The sequence below is a fragment of the Physeter macrocephalus genome, chromosome 1 (assembly GCF_002837175.3).
Source record: "Physeter macrocephalus isolate SW-GA chromosome 1, ASM283717v5, whole genome shotgun sequence".
Classification (NCBI taxonomy): domain Eukaryota; kingdom Metazoa; phylum Chordata; class Mammalia; order Artiodactyla; family Physeteridae; genus Physeter; species Physeter macrocephalus.
Window position 1 is genome coordinate 111801345 of NC_041214.2, and position 24305 is coordinate 111825649.

Consider the following 24305-nt stretch of genomic DNA (forward strand, 5'->3'; position numbering starts at 1 on the left):
ACTGTTGTGGCCTCTCCCGTTGCGGAGCACAGGCTCCGGACGCGCAGGCTCAGCGGCCATGGCTCACGGGCCCAGCCGCTCCGCGGCATGTGGGATCCTCCCAAACCGGGGCGCGAACCCGGTTCCCCTGCATCGGCAGGCGGACGCGCAACCACTGCGCCACCAGGGAAGCCCAAGAATAGTTCCTATTCTATTTTTCCACTTTTTTTCAGTATTAACTCATTACATTTTGTATATGAAAGCGATATTGGATTTTGCTCATTCTCTATATTTCTCACTATTTTTCTGCCTGTTAAAATCTTTTAAGGCTTATCTGAAATACTTCCTCTTCCAGAAAACCTTTTCCTGATTTCTCCTTCCTAGCCATAATCAACTTCTTTTACTATGTACTTACAGCACTTCGTTTGTACATCTGTTGTAGGATTTATTCTGTGTGTTTGTGTTCTTGCCTAAACCTCTCCATTAGCCTTTAAGCATCTTGTGATGAAGAGTCGTGCTTTTATTCCCCTTTACATAAATGGCTCAAACCTAAATAGGCACTTATAAACATTAGTTGAATTGAATTGACTATGTCAGATTATAATTCAGGTATTTTCCTAGAAGTTTTGTTAATATTTCACTCTGTTATGGATAAGGCAGAGAATATAAAAATGGTAAGATATGATCTCTGCTTTTTTTTGTTTGTTTGTTTGCGTTACATGGGCCTCTCACTGTTGTGGCCTCTCCCGTTGCGGAGCACAGGCTCTGGACGCGCAGGCTCAGCGGCCATGGCTCACGCGCCCAGCTGCTCCGCGGCATGTGGGATCTTCCCGGACCGGGGCACGAACCCGTGTCCCCTGCATCGGCAGGCGGACTCTCAACCACTGCACCACCAGGGAAGCCCTGATCTCTGCTTTTGAGGAACTTGTAGTCTAAATCTCTGCTTTTGAGGAACTTGTAGTCTAATGAAACAGGCAGAAATGTAAATAGATATTTACATTATAGTAAAATGTACTATGAAAATATGTATAGGAAGTGCGCATATGGGAGTGAGTACCTCTGGAGGAATCAGGGAAGACTTCATAGAGAGGACAGCATATGATTTAAGACACAGAGTAGATGTTTACTTGGTGACCATGCAGGGGGAAGACCTAACTAATTGCAGTAGAGTAAACATGTACAAATTCTGGGAAGTACCAATAACAGTAGCTGGTGATATAGTTAAAATTGCTTTGATTGAAAGCACCACAGCAATTCTGTTTAAAATGAATATTCTCTGATCACTAGTTTTCAGATATTAATAATTTTGTTATGCCCAGAGTGATTTTACAGTTATTTTCTTTAAGGAATTTTGTTCACTTTTCACAATTTCCCCCCCACCCCCGCCAGTTTATAGCTTTTTCATTTTAAATTCAGGTTTAACCAGTTTTTTCTGTTGAGTTCTTTGTAATGGCAAAATGTTGGGTAACCTAAATATGTGACAATACCTGATTAGCCGGGGGGGGATTTAATATAAATATTCAGCAAGGGGTTTTCATTAATTAATGTATTAATTATGCTATTATATGGTCAGTGGACTTGTTATGGGCAAAAACCAAAACCAAACAAAAAACTACAAATGAGTAAAGGAACAATTTAATGAACACCTGTAATCTTGATTATCCAGAGACAATTACCATTAACTCTATAGTGTATATCATTCCATATTCTTCATATTAGATACATATATATTTAAAACCAAAGGATATAACATTATACATACTGTTTTGTAGCTCACCGTAATCATATTAAATTAATGTAATTCATGTACCTATTTTGGAATATTTGGATTGTCCTTAATTCCTGACCATTGGACATTTCAGTTGTCCCGGAATTTTGCTACTACAAATAATAAAGTACTGTAAATATTCAATAAATGTCATAAAGTAGGTCTTAAAAATTTGTCTCATGTCTGTTGGAACACTTAAACTATGATTAAAATAAAAAAACTTAAATGTCTAATTATAGGAAAGTAGTTTAGTAAATTTATGCAGGTAAAATATATGCATGTGAAGAAAGGTTGAGAAGAAGTCTGCAAAAATTAAAACAGGTAGGTTGCTATGGAGAGACTGTAAGCAATTTTAAAATTAAAAATATAATGAATAACATAAAACAGGAAAAGGGAAAAAGTCTTAAAACTTTCAAGTTTTTCAAAAAACTGAATATATATTCTTTTTCAGACAGAGTTCATCATGCTCTGTAATTTAGAAATTAAAGAACTTTTTTGGGGGGGGTAATATATTAGAGAATTAAAGTTAGTCATTTGCCAGATGTTTAATGGGTGTCTGCTAAATATTGTTATGGACACTGGAGATATTGTTCTCACTGTCATGACAGTTACAGTTTAGCTGAGCCAGAGAAATACCTGTAGTGGGAAACTCTTACATAAGTTAGAGCCGTTTTTCTTTTTTTTTTTTATAGTGGGACATTTAAGTTATTATTACCTTTTTTTAGTGTAGAGAATATTGCACATTTAATTTTTTAGATCTCACTTTTGTTAATAGTAGGAAAAATGTTTATTAAGTGTATATTATGTTCAAAGAACTGTACTGGCTGTTGTAAGAAGCTATAAAATAGCTTTTATGTTCAACTTTATTTTTAAGTTTAAGTAGATGTGGTATGATTTCAGAGAACTTGGGATTACCTTATTGCCACAAAAACATCTTTCTGATTTTCTTAACTGGGGATTCAGTTTTTGCTGCAAATAGGGCTTTGCCTTTGGGAGAGATTACATTTTGGCTTAGTCATCAAAAAAGTTGTAAATGAGTATGTGATCCTTGCCAAACAGAAAGGTTTGATAGGACAAGGGTGCTTATGGTGGAAGGATGAAACAGTCATGTAGAAAGAGGCCAAAGATATATAGATGCACTACTTCTAATTCGTAATTTCATAGTAATGACTATAAAATCTCAAAAGCAAACACTCCTTATATTCATTTTCTATAACTAGTTATTTACAATTGCTAAGATATATTTTATGAGATTAAAGACCCAGTGAAACATGCCTGAAAGAATTTAGCAAGGGGAAATATACACCATATATATATAGCAGTTATGTGAAGGTGACATAATAATAAGGTGTATTTGAATAAATCAAGCTAGCTAACATACTTAATCAGATGCTAGTGTCTAATGATAATAGCTCCCCTTGATTAAGGGTCTTATCAAAAACTGAGAGGTTCAGTACGTTACCTAAGTTTACTTACTATTTGTGTAAGTGGTAGAGATAAGAGAGGCAACATTTGAAACCCTTGCTCAGCTTTTAACTCATTTGTCCTTTTGCTCAAATTTTGCTTAAGTGGATGACTTACACTATGAAATGTGAGTTTTATATTTGTGAAACTACAATATGAAATAATTTTTAAATTAGCAAAAAAAAAAAAAAAAAAAATGGAGTCTTACTAAATCTGTGGTTTCACCAAACATTGTTTGCTACTTATTTGGAACTCTGTTGGTAGTTAATTTAGGTACCCATGTACCAAGACCATTTTCAGTTTTGTGCTCACAGACTGTATCTGTGATTTGGTCAACAATTTCATAAATGTATTGATCAAAAGAGAAATCTAACCATGTAATAAATAAATAGGCATGAATTAATTTGACAAACTTCAAAGGACATCTATTTTAGGTGGTACATGTAAGATTTAGGTACTCCACAACTCTTGAGACTTTATTATAAAACCAGCACTTAAGGAGGTCAGATATATACAAAAGATACCTAGAGAAAATTTAGCATCTTGTAACAGAAGGAGCAGAAAGAGCAGGAACCTTGCTGAAACCTTAGTCAGAAGGGAATTTATAACATGGAACAAAGAAAAATGAATGCTGGGAATGTCAGCAAAGCTAAGGATCAAATCCTGCTTTGTGATTTATTTACCAAGGTCAGTGACACCCTGTGCGGTCTTTTGGCAGTTTCTTCTGGACTTTGTCTTATTTTTTAAAAAACATTCAGGAAACATTTTTGAAAAGTATATTAAGTGAAGTCTTTACTGGTTTTCTTCGCATTTTTTTTTTTTGTGGTATGCGGGGCTCCCCCTGCTGTGGCCTATCCCGTTGCAGAGGACAGGCTCCGGACACGCAGGCCCAGCGGCCATGGCTCACGGGCCCAGCCGCTCCGCGGCACATGGGATCCTCCCAGACCGGGGCGCGAACCCGGTTCCCCTGCATCGGCAGGTGGACGCGCAACCACTGCGCCACCAGGGAAGCCCCTCTTTACTGGTTTTTATAAATGAGCATATTGAGAAATTACTTGTACAGGGTTCTTAAACTTCCATAAAACTAAGTCTTTACAGTGAAACATCTTTTTGGTTTATTGAGAAAAAGGCTTAAGACTTTTAGTATAGACTTGGATTATGTACTTGTGGTTTAAAAAAAAATTTTTGAAAAATTTGAATAGTAACACATCTTGAGTGGTAACTCGTATTTTGCTTTTGTATTTTTCCTTTAGTTCACGACAAAGTATATTAAGATCCCATTTCAAGGTAAGCTGTCATTGTCTTATGACCTCTTTTCACTGTAATTTTGAGTATAAAATAATTGGTCAGCAAAAATTCTGAGATATTTCTGCAATTAGTTTTTCATAATTTTTTCCCGTGTAGAATTTATGTAAAAATAAGGTTAATAATATGTTTCAATTTAACACTTTTTTTAGCAGCTTCAAAAGGAGTTAAAATGTTTTATAACACTTAAAATATACTATTTTTATACTGTTGTTTTAATGACTTCAAGTAATATGAAGGGACTCATGGCAATTTCTTGCGATTAACAAAAGTAGTTTTGATAGCAAGATTTTTGATATATAAAAATGGATGAAAATAGAAACTGTAAGTAAAGAAGTATAAGGAAAATTTTTAGTTTTGCACACAAACATGTAAAATGGTTTTACATAGGGATTAAGAGAGATTTTTTTTATACTGTTTCTTATCTGAGTAAGGCAATGTGGATTGGAAAATGGACCTATAATTTATAGAGACTCAGACAAGTTTCTCATTCTCTTTCCAAATAAAAACCTTTCAGAATAAATAACATTAAGAGAACAAATAATAAGCAACAGACAATAGTCTCTTTAGAGAATGAATTATGAGAAGAATGAACAAAAACAATATATACAAATAGCACTTCAGAAATGAGCTGGGGAAGAGGAAACCTGTGTTTCAAGACTGAAGATGAGATTGAAGTAACTTTAGTTGGACTCCCCAGATACCCATGTACAGAATCCACAACTGTATGTTATAATAATGAATCTAATGATTAGGAAGCTACTATAAGTAGTAAGAATATGTAAGGCATATATAATATATAAAAATATGCTGATATTCCTAATTAGGAAATTTTAATAAGTTATTGTGGAATAATATGACATTAGCTATTTAAAAAAACCGAGGCCTGTGATTCAAGAGGAAATAATTTCATAAAATACTGTGCTATAATCTGTAGATAAAGACCTGGGTAACAGAGCTACCTCTCAATTTCTTTTTCTTTAATAGAGGTATAAACGACGTACAACATTATATTAATTTCAGGTGTACAACATTATGATTCGATATTTGTATATATTGCAAAATGATTCCCCCAATAAGTCATGTTAACATCCATCCCCATACATAGTTACAAAATTTTTTTTGTGTGTGATGAGGACTTTTAAGATCTATGCGATAGATCTTAAATGTGCAATACAGTATTATTAACAATAGTCACCATGTGCTGAACATTATATCCTCAATGGCTTATTTATTTTATAATTGGAAGTTTATATCTTTTGATCCCCTTCTGTCATTTTGTCCACCCCCTGCTTCTGGTAACTACCAATCTGATCTCTGTATCTATGAGCTTTTTTTTTTTTTTTTTTTTAAAGATTCTACCTATAAGTTATGTCATTCTCTGGCTTATTTCGCTTAGCATAATGCCCTCAAGGCATGTTGTTGCAAATGGCAAGATTTCGTTCCTTTTTTTTTTTTTGGCAGAACAGTATTCCATTGTATATATATCACATATTATTTATCACATATTCATTCATCCATTGATGGACACTTAGGTTTTTTCCATATCTTGGCTATTGTGAATAATGCTGCAGTTAACATGGGAGTGCATATATATTTTTTCTAATTAGTGTTTTCTTCCTTTGCATAAATACCCAGAAGTGGAGTTCCTGGATCATTAAAAAAATTTTTTTGAGAACGCTCTGTTTTCCATAGTGGCTGCACCAGTTTACATTCCCACCAACAGTGCACAAGTGCACAAGAGTTCCTTGTTACCACATCCTTGCCAATACTCATTATTTCTTTTCTTTTTGATAATAGCCATTCTAATAGGTGTGAGGTGGTATATCATGGTGGTTTTGATTTTCATTTCTGTGACGAGTAGCAATGTTGACCACCTTTTTGTGTACCTGTTGGCCATCTGTATGTTTTCCTTGGAAAAATGTCTTTTCAGTGTCTCTGCCCTTTTTTCAGTCAGATTGTTTGGGGTTTTGTTGCTATTGAGTTGTATGAGTTCATTATATATTTTGGATTTTAACCCCTTATCAGATATGTGACTTGCAAATATTTTCTCTCATTCAGTAGGTTGCCTTTTAATTTTGTTGATGATTTCCTTTGCCGTGTAGAAGCTTTGTAGTTTGATGTAGTCGCACTACATCTAACTAAAATCTATAGGTAAAGACCTTTGTAATGGAGCTACCTCTCAAATTCTTATGATACAAACAAACATCAAAAATGATATTTTAGGTTTTCATCGTTAATATTTTGTACTTTGTTTCAAATATTGCTTTCTTTACAGCTTTTCCATCCCAAATGAATATATAAAAAAAAAATATATAAACATATATATATATATTTTTAATACTTTTTTGGCCACACTGCACAGCATGTGGGATCTTAGTTTCCCGACCAGGGATCTAACCCAGGCCCCATGCATTGGAAGTGTATAGTCTTAACCACTGGACGGCCAGGGAAGTGCCCAAATGATTTTTTTTTTTTAATATCTTTATTGGAGTATAATTGCTTTACAATGGTATGTTAGTTTCTGCTTTATAACAAAGTGAATCAGCTCCAAATGATCTTTAAAAGATGATTTTAATTAAAAATTGTGGAAAAATACTCGTCAGTGGTAATGGGTTTACGATTTTATAATGGAAGAGGAAAATATTAGCTTCTTCAAATCCTGTCTGTGCTAAATTCCCATATAAAAAAATTTTGTTTTTAAAACAAGGCACACAGGGACTTCCCTGGTGGCACAGTGATTAAGACTCCACGCTCCCAATGCAGGGGGCCTGGGTTCGATCCCTGGCCAAGGAACTAGATCCCACATGCATGCTGCAGCTAAGAGTTCTCATGCTGCAGCTAAGGAGCCGGCGAGCCGCAACTAAGGAGCCTACATGCCACAACTAAGGAGCAGGAGAGCTGCAACTAAGGAGCCCGCCTGCTGCAACTAAGACCCGGTGCAACCAATAAATAAATAAATAAATAAATAAAACAAGGCATGCATGTGAAAGGTTTTTGTAGGTGGGGAAATCTAGGGGTCTAAATGTTTATTTTTCTGCAGCAGCTGTGGGAAGAAATTGATTTATTCATATTTATATTAGCTGTTAATTATGTTTGGCTGTGGCTTAAAGAAAATAGTTTATTTTTTCTTCTCATTTAAGAATTCCAGAGGTAGACTGAACAGGGCTGATATGGTGTTTATTTGGTCATCAGAGGCCCAGACTCCTTTCATTTTCTTACTCTGTCATCCCTGACACATGACTTTCATCCTCTAGTTTGTCTCATGGTCCATATGGCTGCTCATACTCCAGCCATCATGTTTTTTTTTTTTTTAAATAAATTTGTTCATTTATTTATTTTTGGAGAGCCTGCGCACGGGCTCTCTCTAGTTGCAGCGAGTGGGGGCTCCTCTTCGTTGCAGTGCGCAGACTTCTCATTGCGGTGACTTCTCTTTTTGCGGAGCACGGGCTCTAGGCACATGGGCTTCAGTAGTTGTGGCACGCGGGCTCAGTAGTTGTAGCTTGTGGGCTGTAGAGTGCAGGCTCAGTAGTTGTGGCGCATAGGCTTAGTTGCTCCGTGGCATGTGGGATCTTCCCAGACCAGGGACCGAACCCATGTTCCCTGAATTGGCAGGCTGATTCTTAACCACTGTGCCACCAGAGAAGTCCAGCCATCATGTTTTAATGTTCCAGGTAGAGAGCAGGAGGAAAGGAAAAATTGTAGAAAGAATACATACCACCTATCTCTTTCCCTTTTAAGGAGTCTTCTTGGGTGTGCATACCACCTAACCTTCTGCTTATATTTTCTTAGCTAGAATGTAGTCAAATGACCACACATCTATTTGCAAAGGAAGCTAGGAAATAGAGTTTTTAAAAGGTGGATATCTTGCTTCCTCATAAAATTAGGGTCCTGTTACTAAAATCCCTAACAATAGGTAGGAAAAATGAGGCAACTCCTACTTTCAGTGTCTGTCATAGCCCTGTAACAGAATAAACTAAATATTTTGGGAAAATTTGGTAATGAGGTAAATTTTTCTTGTGATAGTGTTAAATGCCCCCTGGCTTTTTAAAGGGAATCTTTTTTTGTTTGTTTGTTTGTTTTGCTGTACGCGGGCCTCTCACTGCCGTGGCCTCTCCCATTGCGGAGCACAGGCTCCGGACGCGCAGGCTCAGCGGCCATGGCTCACGGGCCCAGCCGCTCCGCAGCATGTGGGATCCTCCCGGACCGGGGCACGAACCCGCGTCCCCTGCATCGGCAGGCGGACTCTCAACCACTGCGCCAACAGGGAAGCCCCTAAAGGGAATCTTTTTAAAGCAGCCTTCCTAAAGAATATTTAACTTTCATACTAAGAGCTTGGAACATTTGGATTAGTAATAACTATCTAGATTTCACAGAAGTAGTATCAACTATTTGGGGCTGTGAGCTGCATGAGGAAGAAATGCTGAGAAGTTTTTCTGAAGGTTCTCACTCTTTACTTTTAACTTAATCTGTTTGTCTTTGCTGCCAGTTTCACTGACAGTTTTCAGAATGGAGGAGTTACAGTGTTCACAGACTGGAAGAATTAATATTGTTAAAATGTCCATATTACCCAGAGCGGTCTACAGATTCACTGTAATCCCTGTCAAAGTTCTAATGGAGTCTTTCACAGAAATAGGAAAAAAAATCCTAAAATTTGTATGGAACAACAAAAGACCCCAAATATCCAGAGCAGTCCTGAGAAGAACACAACTGGAGGCACCACACGTCCTGATTTCAAATTGTATTACAAAGCTATAGTAATCAAAAGAGTATGATATAGGCATAAAACACACACAGAGATCAATGGAACAGAACTGAGAGCCCAGAAATATACCCACATATATATGGTAAATTAATTTTCAACAAAGGAGCCAAGAATATACAATAGGGAAAGGATAGTTTCTTCAATAAATGGTGTTGAGAAAGCTGGACAGCCACATGCAAAGGAATGAAACTGGACCTCTACCTCTACTATATACAGAAATCAACTCAAAATGGTTTAAAGACTTAAATGTATGACTGGAAACCATAAAACTCCTAGAAGAAAACATAGGGGGCAAGCTCCTTGACATTGGTCTTGGCAGTTTTTTGCATCTGACAGCAAAAGCAAAGGCAACAAAAGCAAAAATAAACAAGTAGAACTACATCAAACTAAAAAGCTTCTGCACAACAAAGGAAACCTTTAACAAAATGAAAAGACAATCTACTAAATGGGAGAAAATATTTGCAAATCATATATCTGATAAGGGGTTAATACCCAAAATATACAAAGAACTCATACAATTCAACATCAAAAAAACAAACAACCCTATTAAAAAATGGGCAGAGGACCTGAATAGACATTTCTCCAAAGGAGACATACAGATGACCAATAGACACATGAAAAGATGCTCAACATCACTGATTGTCAGTGAAATCCCAATTGTCAGTGAGATACCACCTCACACTGGTCAGAATGGCTATCATCAAAAAGACAGTAGATAACAAGTGCCGGAAAGGATGTGGAGAAAAGGGAAACCTCTTCCACTGTTGGCACACATTAGGATTGTAAACTGATGCAGCCACTATGGAAAATAGTGGGGAGTTTGGTCAAAAAATTAAAAATAGAACTGCCATGCGATCCAGCAATTTCACTTCAGGGTATTTACCCAAAGAAAACAAAACAGTAATTTGAAAAAGTACATGCACCCCAGTGTTCATTGCAGCATTGTTCACAGTAACCAAGGTGTGAAAGCAACATAAATGTCTTCTAACAGATGAATGGATGAAGAGGTGTTATGTATATATACAATGGAATATTACTCAACCATTATAAAAAAATCTTGCCATTTGTGACAACATGGATGGATCTAGAGGGTATTATGCTAAGTGAAGTAAGTCAGACAAAGACAAATACAGTATGATCGCACTTGTATGTGGAATCTAAAAACAAAAGGGAAGCAGACTCAAAGAGAAAGAAAAAGCAGCTGGTTGCCATAGAGGAGGGTGGTGGGGAGTTGGGCAAAATAAGTGAAAGGGATTAAGAGGTATAAGCCTCCATTTATAAAATAAATAAGCAACAGGAATGTAATGTACAACATAAGGAGTATGGTCAGTAATATTGTAATACCTTTGTATGGGGACAGATGGTTACTAGACTTACCATAGTAATCATTTTATAATGTATGCAAATATCAAATCATTATGTAGTAATGTGAAACTAACATTATATGTCAACTATATTTCAATTTTAAAAAGGCATACAAATAAAAAAAAAAGAAAAAGAAAAAGGAGCCAGTAAATAGAGAGTAAAAGAAGAGGGAAGGTAGGTTAGTATAGGACATGACAGGATAGGAAGAGAGGAAGTCAGGAGGCATGCATATGGACAGGTGTAGAAGAGAAATAGAAATACAGAAAGGGAACAAGAAAAAGACCTGGAAGAATGGAATAAGGAAAGAAAAGAATAGAGGAAGGAAGGAGGAAATATGAAAGAAATAAAGAGAAAATGTTTAAAATGGATTAATTTATAAGAAAAAGTAAAAAAAATAGAATGGCTATCTTGGGAACATTAAGATGACTAGTTAATGAGTTTGAATGCTTATTGTAAAATGCTTTTCAAACTTTAATGTTTATATGAATTACCTGGGTTTTTTTGGTTAAACTGCTGATTCTGATTCAGTATATCTAGTGTGGAGCCTGATTTCTGCATTTCCATTTGGCTCCCAGGTGATGCTAGTGTCACAGGCTGAGGACTACATTTTAAGTAGCATGGAGCTAGGAAAACATGGGAGGAGGAGTAGTAAGAGATTTGTTTCAAATAGGTAACCATCTTGGGTTTATACTTAACCGATATTTGTATTCCTAGTTCAGCTGCTTGTTTTCTTAAGTTGGACCAGATGACCTCAGGACTTCTTTACACCAGTTTTCTATATTTCTTTGAATTAAAAAATAAGGTCCTCAGAGGAGATTCTTTTAGCTCACTGAGAGGGAAAAAGAGTGATAATTCAGAGCAATTACCAAGAAGTTTTGAGAAGTAAAACCTAGAAGAATTGTAGAAGAAATGTCATCCTAGGAGTCCCCTGGTAGCCTAGTGTTAGGATTCTGGGCTTTCACTGCCATGCCGGGGTCCGGGGTTCAGTCCCTAGTCTGGGAACTGAGATCCCGCAAACCATGTGGCGCCACCAAAAAAATTTCATCCTAGACCATTCAGAAGCTCATATTACTCTGGGGAATCTTTGGGTAATGGCTGGTCTGTGTAGTGGAATGCAGATGTTTGAGGAGGAGAAAAATAGGCATTAAAGTGGCTTATGATAGCATTTGCAGTCTTGGTTGATAGTATTAACCAAGATACAATAATATAGTTTTTTCAGTTATACTATGCTTAGTTTTCTGCATTGATAAGATAGTCTGAGATCATATAGTGTGAGAGGCTAAATTCCTACATTTAATTATCACTTAAAAATTGTTTGGCCCTTTCTAATTTATGTGATCTTTTTTACTGTAATAATACTGTTTAGGTATTTCAGCCAAGTTTACTGAAATGTACTGGAAATGATATTTTTGAAAAACCTTGCATATAATTCTTTTTAAAAAATACATTGTGTTAAAGAGGAGTCATACAGTGCATATGGAGTGTATTCTTAAATAGATTAATTTATTACCTTGTTATCTTTTATTTATTACAGTGTCCCTGCATGAGATTTCATTGCTAGTGGATACTACACATTTAAAGCGGTTTGGGTTATGGAAAAATAAAGATGATGATCACAGTAAAAGAAGTCATGCTATCCTCTTTCTTTGGGTCTCCTCAAATTATCTTCAAGAGATTCAGACCCAATTAGAAAACTCTATATTAAGCCAGCAATGTGAGTATAAAAAGATTTCTAAATTTCAGGATAATCTAAGAAGTCCTATAAGTAAAGTAATTTTCCTCTAAAATAATTTAGTAGAATGTAATTATTTCATTGAATTGAAATAAGTTCATTGAATTCAAAATAATTTATCCCTTGATATTATGTAAGATATTTTATTCATTTAATTTATCCTTATAATTTTACTCAACCAATTAAAATTATTTTCTAAAATAAAAGGACTACCTTATCTTTTAGTCACTTGACATCCTTGGCTACCTGTCTTAAGAGTTTCTTGCCCTTATTTCATAATGAACTGTGACAGAACTAATCAGTGGCAAAGTCAAATAAAATACAGAAGTCTTTATCTTCAGCATTTTCTATAGTTTCTAAAAAAGATAAGTCAGTTTATTTACTTATGTATCATTTTTCTAAGACTGGGTTAAATACTTTTCTGTTGCTCCCAATAACACTTATCAATCAATACGTAAGTATCTTGAGATATTTCCCAACTTTGTTTAGTTTCCAACTCCTAAAAGAGTCTGGTTTAGAATTGGGTAAATCAAATTAGTAAGTTTCTTTCTTATCTCTTTAATCTCTCTGCCATTTCCCCTCCTACTCCCTTGCACATTAAAGATGTTAAGTAGTGAACTAAATTTTGTGTCTTTAAAATTATTTTGCTGTCCTCATTACTTCCAAATTAATTGGGAAAATTCATGATTAAATAGCAGAGAAGTTGGAAAAATACACAATCCATTTATAATCATTATGGGAGGAGAGAATGTCATTTGATGAGAGAAAATGATTTTGAAGGATATGTTTGAATGGAAATTTTTTTAATTGGTAGATTTGATATATGAAGAAGACTAGAGGAAAATAATTGCTTAGTCATCATTCATTTACTTATTCATACATTCATTAACAAACATTTAAGAGCACCTAGTAAATGCCAGGTACTGGAGATGCAGCAGTCAATACCATTGTGGAGTTTGTATTTCTAATGTAGTGGGCGTCTAAAAATTGTGAGTTTTGGTTATAGGTTACTAATGGCCTGTTTGGGGATTTAATTTGCTTGGGTTATTAACTAACATACAAAATAGTTTGTCGAGTTGTATACCAACCTTACTGTTACTAATAATTATTTTAATTATAATCCCCTTGAAAAATAGCACTACTGATAAAAACTGATTTCTTTTTTCTTTCATAGCAAAATCCATTGAATTCATTTTCCTTGAGCTACACAGTTCTATTTCACAGAGAGAAGAGTTGAAATTGCAAGACATTATGACAGAAATAAGTACAGCCAATGGAGAATTAGAGCTTTCTTATCCATTGTCTTGGGTTCAGGCACTTCCTTTATTTCAGAACCTCTCTTCAAAAGAAAGCTCTTTTATTCATTATTACTGTGCTTCAACTTGTTCTTTCCCTGCTGCTACTGCTGAAGAAATGAAGATGAAATCAATATCTCAGGTTAGCATATGATTAATATAATTAGTGAGGGGGAGGGAGGCAGTTCGATAAAAATTCTTTTTTTGAAATGAGCATGATTTCAGATTGCTGTGTTTTGTCAAAAGGGCACAGGAACCAACCTAAAGGAACTCTCAGTGCCAAAGCTAGAACAGTTAGATCAACAAAATCAGTAATGATAGCCTGTGATTATTATGAAAAAATAAGATGTAATACCAATTAATCTATATTGATACAAATAAATAACTGAATGGATGAATGAAAACATAAAAAAAGGTGGGTAAGGGGCAATTCTTTCTTAGAAAAGTGTTGCAATTAATAAATGTAAAAGGAACAAGAGAAATATAAAACCACCTCTAGAAAAATCATAGTTATGATTGTTGCAGGTAAGGTCCACGGAGGGATGCTAAATTTAATGGATGAAAACTTAAGGTAAAACAGGATATGTGTACAATATCAATCTCTCACCCCAAATATTAATTAATTACAAAAAAGAAGTACCTTTTTTTTCTCTACTGTAGTAACTTTACAGTGGAGAAACGTTGCAGATATCACCTTAACCCAAGTGATCGAAGTTAACATTACCTGTAAGATATATTGACCTAATATACCTGTCACATCATGCACGGAGAAGAGTACATCATTTCTGTGTTGTTCTTCTCAATGTTGTATAACCTCAGTCTAACTGTGAGAAAAATCAGACAAACCCAGTTACAAAGTAACTGACCAACAGTCTTAAAAAATATCAAGGTCATGAAAGACAAGGAAAGATTGAGGAATTGTAGGATCCTGAAACAAAAGAAATTTGTTAGTGGAAAAACTAATAAAATCAGAATAAAGTTTGTAGTTTAGTTTATAGTATCATACCAACATTAATTTCTTAGTTTTAATAATTGTACTGTGGTTTAAAAAATGTTAATAGTAGAGGAATCTGTGAGAGGCTTGTTTTTTGCAATTCTTTTATCAATATAAGTCTAAAATTATCTTGAAACAATTAATGGTAAGTTTTAAAATGCTGTGTTTATTTTTATAGGAGGTTGCTAATATACATGCGGCTTGTGTATCTCTGCCAAATACCTCTAGAAAGAAAAGCGTTTATTAAGTTTGCTGTGACATGGGCATGTGCACACATGCACACACACACACACACTCGTGGGTTTGGTCTGGGGCTAATCTTTTTTTAAAGGTCTGTAGAAAGCCACATTAGTGGAAGTCAAGATGTAAGACTTCACCACTGTCTTTTGCATAATGTTGTAAAAATTTTGCCTGGTAATTACATTGTATATACAAATTTGTATCATAGTTTTCCATTTAATAATAAAATATCAATTTATGTTCTTATAAACTCTTTTCAGTCTCTCGTTTAAATTTTTTCCTACTATTTATCACCTCTTTTGTTCATTTTGAACAAAATGAACACTGTTTTCAGATTCCTAAGTTAATTATAAAGCCAGACCTGTAAGTAACACTTCAGGTTAAACTTTGATCATTGTATAGTACTTTTGATCCAAAGTATTATTTTGATTTAGTTATATCTTTATAGAAATTCTAAGAGTATATATATAACTCATTGGTATGTATCAATATTTCTTTTAGTCACATTTTCTCTTACCAGTCTAACTTTTGACTTTGTCTTTTTGAGAGTTAATACGTGTTTATGCACGTATAAGACCTTTTTCTTTGCCATTTTCTGTCAGCCCTCAAATACAGATACAGCCAAGCCTACTTACACCTTACTGCAGAAGCAAAGTAGTGGTTGCTACTCACTTTCTATTACATCGAATCCAGATGAAGAATGGCGAGAAGTCAGGCACACTGGACCTGTTCAGAAGTATGTACTGTGTCATATCCCGTTTGTAATAGGTGGGCAAATTAGTAGTTTTCATTCACATTGCTGATTTTACGTACTTTTCTTTTTTAAATGTTTTGAGTTTTACTTTCTTGCTGGCAGTTAATAATAGAAATAATTATTAAAGAGTTAAAAAAATTATTAAGAAAACAATCAATGCCATTTCATTTAGTTTTATGTTAATAAAACAGAAATGGTAGCCAAGATGTCAAATGTGGTAAGATTAAAGCATTTATTGAAAATATTTGAATAGAAGTGTATGGTTTTTAAGATTATATATTCCGTATCTGAATATATAATAGGAAAAGTGAAATTGCTTATTAATGTGTGCCTCAATTTAGGGTACTTTATCAGAACTTCCCTTTCAGAAGTTACTTCTTTGTTCGTATTTCGTCTTTTATATGTCTACTCATGATGGTAAGACAGCATAATGGAGTCTGTGCACTTGAGAGTGATTTCTATTCCTCTACACGATTCCTTTTCTTTGTTAAAAAAAAAAAAAAAAGCACAGGATAGGGAAATAGCCAATAAAATAGTAACTTTCTTTTTAGCACTTAAAATTTTCCTGTGTTATTTGATTTAGGTGCCATGGTTACCAAGATTAAATCAACTGCAGATGATTCTTATCTTCTTGAATCTTTCTAGTTCAACAAGTACATATTATACCTTTATTATTGACTATATTTGTGCAATGAGTACCACCCTGTCTGTTCCAAGATTATAGTCAGAACTCACAACTGCTCTTATTTCTGAGCTTTAAGAGAGGGTGCCAAAGGAAAAATGCCTAATTAGTTGTCATTTTGTTTTCCATTTCTTTCTGGTTGTGCTCTAATTATTTATATCCTTTATGTTCTCTTTAAGTTATGCATCGTAAGCACTTTTTTATGGGAAACTTGCCTCCTAAGCTCCCATGGTAATTCTTCATTGTCCAGCTGCTGGTGTAGACTAGCGACCAGTAGGAGAGCATTGTTTTTGACTGTTGACTCTTTTAGTCTTGGGGATTCAAACTTAGCATTGGAAACTGGAGTGTAGGAGAATCTTCTATGGTTTATTACTTCAGTTTGTTGAAAGTTAAAAATTGTGCAGACGAGAGACATCCTCAACGGTATTGTAATTGACTGTGAGATAACCTATTGATTAGACACATACTGAGACTAGCCCACATGGGAAGGATTGGAAATGAAAAGATACTCAATGAGAGTACTGTTAGTAGCTTGTGAAAACAAAGGAAGGAAAATATAATTGCTTGTATCATGTCAAATATTTTTTACCCTACACATTTTAGTTATTGAATACTACTGCCCTGTTATTGTCCCATATAACAAATCCCTTTGACACTAGAGTTTTCAATATTAGTATATTTTAATTTTATTTTTACTTTTTAAGGTTGATTGTATATCCTCCACCACCTACTAAAGGGGGTTTAGGAGTAACTAATGAAGATCTGGAGTGCTTAGAAGAAGGAGAGTTTCTTAATGATGTAATCATTGATTTCTACCTTAAGTAAGTACAATGATAAATGATCTTGTCATTTGTTTTACAGGTTTTGATGTGAATATTAAATATCTTTATCTCTGAAGTATTTTAACTAGATAAAAATAAGCTGCCAAAATTTCAGATTTGAAAATTTTTGTCTACCAAAGTTTTCTGGTGTTGACTAATTCAGTTTCATTCCTTTACTTCCCATAGATACTGTATACTTCAGAAGAGTTACTGTTGTTTTTTTTTTGTTTGTTTTTGTTTTTGCTTGCTATTGATTGATACTTCTTTTTAGATTTTATTTATTTATTTTTGGCTGTGTTGGGTCTTCGTTGCTGCGCGTGGGCTTTCTCTAGTTGTGGCGAGCGGGGGCTACTCTTTGTTGCAGTGTGCGGGCTTCTCATTGCGGTGGCTTCTCTTGTTGCAGAGCATGGGGTCTAGGCGCGTTGGCTTCAGTAGTTGTGGCGCATGGGCTTAGTTGCTCCGTGGCATGTGGGATCTTCCCGGACCAGGGCTCGAACCCATGTCCCCTGCATTGGCAGGCAGATTCTTAACCACTGTGCCACCAGGGAAGTCCCTGATTGATACTTCTTGGACTATAGTATTATTATAGTGAAGGAGGTACTTATATAATTACAGATCACTTTGGGAACCAGAAAGAAACAACTCTGTAGTTCTCTATTGTGTCTTTAAGTGCTGTAAAAGTTAACTGTCATTTAAAAAATCCATATTACTATTCCATTAAAAATAGTTTTCAACTTTTTATATAGCTAAGCTGAAGGAATGTGTAAGAAAGAAACTTTCATGCAGCAGTAATTTGTCTCTAGCCCTCATTTTGTACTCTATCCCTATACCTACATTTCTAACATTTCAAGATGTCTCCTAATTATTTTACTGACCCTTCCCAAACCAATTTATTATTATCATATTATTTCAGCCCTATTGTTTTACTAATAGTGTTATCCTTATTCTACTAAGGATAGGCTCAAAAATCTCATTATTATCTACTCTTCATCTTGGACATTGTAGATTTAATCTCTAGAAGTTCTGTTTGGGTCTTTTTTATATCTTTCATGTCTCTAACTTTTTGAACATATGGAATATAATTATTATATAACAACTGTTTTAATGTCTTTTTCTACTTATTCTAGCGTCCTTGTCAGTTCTGGGTTGGTTTCAATTGACTGATTTTTCTCTTCATTATGAGTGGTATTTTTTTTTTTTTCTTCTTTGCATGTCTGGTGATTTTTTTACTGGGTGCTGGTATATTCCCATAAATATTCTTGAATTGTGTTTTGAGACAGACTATTTGGAAACAGTTTGATGCTTTTAAGGATCTTGCTTTTTAAGGTTTGTTAAGCAAGACCAACAAATTAATCCCCACTATTGAGGAAAGACCCTTCTGAATACTCTACTCAGTGCTTCATGAATTATGAGGTTTTCCAGCCTGGCTGGTGGCAGCAGGCAGTATTCCCACAACCTGCGTGAATGCTGGGTACCATTCCCTCTACTTTTTTCAGATAGTTCTTTCCCCCGTCTTAGGTATTTTCCTTACGTACATGCAGTGATCAATATTCTGCTAAATTCTTGAGGAGAGCTCTCTGCAGATGTCTGGAGTTCTCTGTCTATAGTGCTTTTTCTTTTCCAGTATTCTGATCTACAAACTCTCGCTGCCTTAGTCTCTCCTGACTCTCAGCATCTCCTCAACTCAGGGAATCTGCCATGTTCCACCTGGGTTATTCCTTTCTGTGCTGCAGCCTGGAAACTTATCAAGGCAGTAAACTGAGGCAATTACGGAGCTCACCGATTCTCAAGGGTCACACTGTTCTTTGTTGCTTGATGTCCAGTGTTTTAAAATCTATTGTTTCATGTGTTTTGTCTGACTTTTTGCTTGTTTCAAATAGGAGTGTAAATCTGGTCCCTATTATTCCATCTTGGCTGGGAGTAAAGTTTTCATTATCATTGACTCTTCACCCTCCCTTCCTTTTCTACATACTCAGTTGCCTGAGTAGTAGATTCGGTCTCTCAAATTTGTTTATTCTCTTTCTTCTGTCATCATGATCTTTTTAGTACTACTTATCTTAACTAAATTGTTATTCTTTTAAAACAGTCTCTTTATATCCTTTGTCTCTTTTTTCCTATCTGTTAAGTATATTATTACCAACATTATTATTCTTTACTCCATGAATGCAATTCTCACTAGAAACTTTTATTAATTTCTTACTACCTGTCAAAATGAGTTCAAACACAGTCAGGCATTTGAGTGTCTTGATAATATGATACTAATTTGTCTTTTCTGCCATCTACTTATAACCCTGCACCTATTACATAGTCCAGCAAAACTGAATTATAAACAGTTTACTAAACAAAGCCCATCCTTATTCACTCTTTTGCCTTAATGCCGTGTTACTCTTGCTTTGTGGAATATTCTTTTTATCTTAACCTGTTGAAGTTTTATTCCTCTATCAAGGTTCCTCACAAGGGTTATCTTCTTGGAAACTTTTCCTGATTTTAAACAGATATTATGAACTCTCATAATACCTTATTTGTATCTCTTTTATGGTTCATATAATATTTTGCCTTATTTTAAAGTCATTGGGTAGCATTATGATTATTTTCCTTCTAAAGGTTGAGCATCTTATATCTTACTTATTTTTGTAACCCTAAATAGTGTCAAATTTATATTTTGTGAGATGAATTGGATCATCTTTGATGTTAATTTTGATATGTTTTATTGGAATTAACTCATAAAATTTTATTTCAAATTCAGTTCTAAGAATATTTTTATATACTTCCTTTTCACTGAACTGCCTGTATCTCTGACTCTTTGACTTCTTTTCAGAGGGGATTCTACTTTATTTTTTAAACTACTTTCTATTTATTTTTAATATTGATGAATAACTTTCAAATAGGAAAGTGCACAAATTTTAAGTGTATAGCTCATGAACGTTCACATATGTGTGTACCCATGTTATTGCCATTCAGATTAAGGTAAAGAACACTTGCAGCACACCAAAAGCATTCTTTGTGTCGCCTTCCACATAGTATACCCTCCAAATAACCACACTTAAAAAAATTCAAGCTGTGTTTGTCTTTTATGCTTTTTTTAAAAGCAATTCCAAGATATATATATATATATATATATATATATATATATTTTTTTTTTTTTTTTTTGCGATACGCGGGCCTCTCACTGTTGTGGCCTCTCCCGTTGCGGAGCACAGGCTCTGGACTCACAGGCTCAGCGGCCGTGGCTCATGGGCCCATCCGCTCCGTGGCATGTGGGATCTTCCCGGACCGGGGCACGAACCCGTGTCCCCTGCATCGGCAGGTGGACTCTCAACCACTGCGCCACCAGGGAAGCCCCAAGATCATTTTTGAACCTTTATAAACTATTAACAATAGTAGAGTTCTCTAATTATGAGAAGTTTAATCACTAAGTGATTTAATTATAAACTTGTGTTGAAGAATTGTTTTAGTAAAGAAATGGACTAAGGATTTAGAGATTAGTCATGTCGCAGAGTTATTAAAATTTCTCTAGATTTGTTTAGGAGTGTCATGGTTTCAGTTTTGTATTTGATTGCATGATTATTTGATTAATATTTCCTTCACCGTCACTCTTCTGGATTGTAAGCTCTACGGGGGCAGGAACTTTTTTTGCCCCCTCTCATTTTATGTCGCTAGTATAAATATGGTACTTGGCACATATTAGGAATTTGAGAAATATTTGTTAAGTAAATGAATATGTGGAAAATTTCTGCTTTAATTGATCTTGGTAGAAGGTGAGGTAACTAAAGAACAACAAAAAAAGCTGAAATCAGAGCAAATTGCAAGATTGCTTTGACTCTAATAGGACATAAAAATGAAGATTTTCTGAACACAGATAATTGGAGGAAGACCGGATAAAATCTAAAAATAATTTACTTTTGTGGTGTTGTTACTTTGCAGGTATCTTATATTGGAGAAGGTGTCAGATGAACTTGTTGAACGAAGTCACATTTTTAGTAGCTTTTTCTACAAATGCTTGACAAGAAAGGAAAATAATTTAACAGAAGATAATCCAAATCTTTCGTAAGTCAGTCTTTCAGTGTACTTAAGTTTTAAGAGGAAAACATACTATTTTGATGGACTTAGCGAAATAACTTCTTACAGTATTTCCTAGAGTGAGCAGTATTACCACTTTTGCAGGTGCTGGGCCTGTTTGCTCTGAGAGGCATTTCTTACCCTTCCACTGTTCTGTTCCCTATCACAGGGAGGCTGACTCTTACAGGTTGCATTTCCAATTGCATGTTCTGTGGGGGATATTGGAGGTTGGGAGGCAAGGAAAGAAGTCAGGATGTTCCTTCCTTACCCTCTTTGCCTTGGGCAGTTATTCTGGTAGTGGTTCTAGTTCCTCTGTGGGTCCTTCTTTCACTGGACAGACGTGATAGAGCTCCAGCTTCCATTTGGAGGTACTACTTCTTCACTTTGCCCTTCAGCATAAGGGTGTAGCATTGTCCTACTAGGCTAAGCTCTGGTTGCCTCACTGATTGCCTTTTGTGGCATTGCGCTTTTTCTATCACCACTGTAGCCAATTATTTGCATTACATTTTATCTGTCTTAAATATATAGGGAGATTTATGTTTTCCTGGTTGAACCCTCACTAACATACTACTATTTAATTAAACTGATGTAACATTATAAAATACCATGTTCCCACAATTCAGCTGAATTTCTGTCCAGACATTTTTTGGATTAATTCTAAAACCTATAGAGCAGTGGATGGGGCTAGGCAAAAAGGAAGAAGGAGTAATTTTTATATCTTAGCAGTAACTTGGATAGTTGTGAGCCTGGAGCCACTTCACCCCTCTCCCTGCCCCTAACAATTCGTGTGATAATCTATATGGTAGGCCCATGATAAAATTAACAGTTTTTATTTTTTAAAAAGTTAATGTAAGCATTTGTCTACCACTTTACAAGGTACATTTTTGTACATTATTTCTTCCCATAACAGTGCTTTTAGGTATGTAAGGCATTTTTCAGATGAGGAAGCAGGCCAATAAAGATTGGCAGAACCCTGGTAAGTGACAGAACTGGTTGGTACTTAAATCTTTATCTTTTAACCTCTAATCCAGAGATGTTTTTGTTGTACGGAACTGCCTTTGAAAAAATTGCTGTGAGAGTTGTTTCATCCCTTTAAAATAATAGGAATAATAAGCAAGTAAGAAGATGATTAAATGGGTAAACTGTCAGAATTTGTTGTATTGTTGGAGAAGGAGGATAGGAATAGAGTATTAACATTTATTGAGTACCTGCTTGGAGCCATGGCAGTGAACATAAAGTTATTTTGTTTGATTCTACAGTAGTCTTATGACATAAATGCCATTATTGTTATGAATTGAAGCTTAAAGAAGTTAGATAAGTTATCCGAAGTTGGATATAGCTTTCCAGTTTCAAAGTTCAAGCTTTGTCTGTTGTTTTTAGTATTGCAGCTATATAATTTATGGCCTAAATTGGGACACTTGAGAGAATAAAAGGAGACTCTATTAATAGCTACACTGGGCAACCCATGTATACTGGGGCTGCCCTAGACAAACTAGGATGTGTAGTCATCTATATTTTGAGTGTCTTTATGGATTTAGAATTTGTGCTGGTAGACAAGGCCTGCCAGGGTCAACTAAGGAGAAAATCACAGTCTGAAAATATTCCTGATAATCAGGGTTAATGGAGAGGGATATATTGAAGGGGAAGATTTATTAAATAAATTTGATATTTAACATTTCTGATGCCCTCCTCTTCTATTTTATGAGTATAGAAACAGATGGTTGGCACCATGCACTTAATCCCACATTTTGTTTTAAGATTACTAGTCAGTGTGGAGATTATGTATTTGGCATACCCACGAAGAAACTGAGGAAATGAAAAGGTAGATTCTGCTGTATTAAAAAAATTTTTTAAATTAAAAAATTAGAAAAAATTTAGATATATGAATGATCATATTTAAACATAATACAAAACTGAGTGGGCTTCCCTGGTGGTGCAGTGGTTGAGAGTCTGCCTGCTAATGCAGGGGACACGGGTTCGGGCCCTGGTCTGGGAGAATCCCACATGCCGCGGAGCAACTAGGCCCGTGAGCCACAACTACTGAGCGCGGAGCAACTAGGCCCGTGAGCCACAACTACTGAGCCTGTGCGTCTGGAGCCTGTGCTCTGCAATAAGAGAGGCCGCTATAGTGAGAGGCCCGCGCACCGCGATGAAGAGTGGCCCCCGCTTGCCACAACTAGAGAAAGCCCTCACACAGAAACAAAGACCCAACACAGCAAAAATAAATAAATTAATTAATAAACTCCTACCCCCAACATCTTAAAAAAAAAACACAAAACTGAATTAGATGAGTGGCATCTTCCAGTGTAAGATAGATCTTATATGTATCTTATGCATAATATATATTTATATATACACATATACATATGAACACATACATACATATACACACACACAAATACTCATACTAATGCTTAGCCTGATATGTATACAATTAGTATTCACACAAAGAATCCCTACAAATCAGTTAAAAAAAAAAGAACCCAGAAGCAAAGTGACAAGGGATACAAAGCATAATTTATGGCCAATAAATCCTACAGGAAGCTCAAACTACTAGTGTTAGGAAGTAGCAGACCAAATGATTCACAAAGTCATTACTGTGGTTTATGAGATCCTGCAAGATCTGCTTCTGTCCATGTCCCTAAACTCATCTCACAGCATTCTCTCCCCTCATTTATCACACTTCAGCTCAGCCTACCTCCTTTCAGTTTTCAAATATGCTTAAGCTCTTTCCTGTTTTCTGACAGAAATTTCTTCTTCTGGCACTTTTTAATTTATTTTACAACATGATCTCTAATCATTTTTTTGTTTGTTTGTTCATTTTGTGTTTCTTATTCTAAAATACAAGCTCCATGAGGTCAGGGACTTCATCTGTCTTATTTTCTACTCTATGCCTGGTGCATTTTGCTCAGTTCTTAGAACATACTAGGAACTCAAAATAAAAGATAATAATGTATGTTATTGAGTGGGGAGAGAACTGTTAGACATTAGTTGAGGATTTTCCATACAGTTAGGAACAGAGAATAAGCGATTATATTGCAGCCCCCTTATTCTCTCCTGTCATCCTTGCCCCATCCAATAT

The 24305-nt window shown here is 35.3% G+C and overlaps 1 protein-coding gene across 12 annotated transcripts in view; it reads left to right on the plus strand.

Moving 5' to 3' along the window:
- The window catches only part of SENP7 (SUMO specific peptidase 7), a 152664-nt gene that overhangs the window by 118190 nt on the left and 10169 nt on the right, over positions 1 to 24305 (plus strand). For 9 of the 12 annotated variants that reach the window (XM_007105434.4, XM_007105431.4, XM_007105432.4 and 6 more), the window contains 6 exons: positions 4465 to 4498; positions 12181 to 12360; positions 13553 to 13815; positions 15510 to 15643; positions 17048 to 17164; positions 21089 to 21211. In XM_007105434.4, the coding sequence (XP_007105496.1) occupies positions 4465 to 4498; positions 12181 to 12360; positions 13553 to 13815; positions 15510 to 15643; positions 17048 to 17164; positions 21089 to 21211 (851 nt within the window). Of the gene's footprint in view, positions 1 to 4464; positions 4499 to 12180; positions 12361 to 13552; positions 13816 to 15509; positions 15644 to 17047; positions 17165 to 21088; positions 21212 to 22133; positions 22200 to 24305 lie in introns of all 12 variants that reach the window. The other 3 variants (XM_028493882.2, XM_007105438.4, XM_007105435.4) reach the window with 2 other exon arrangements.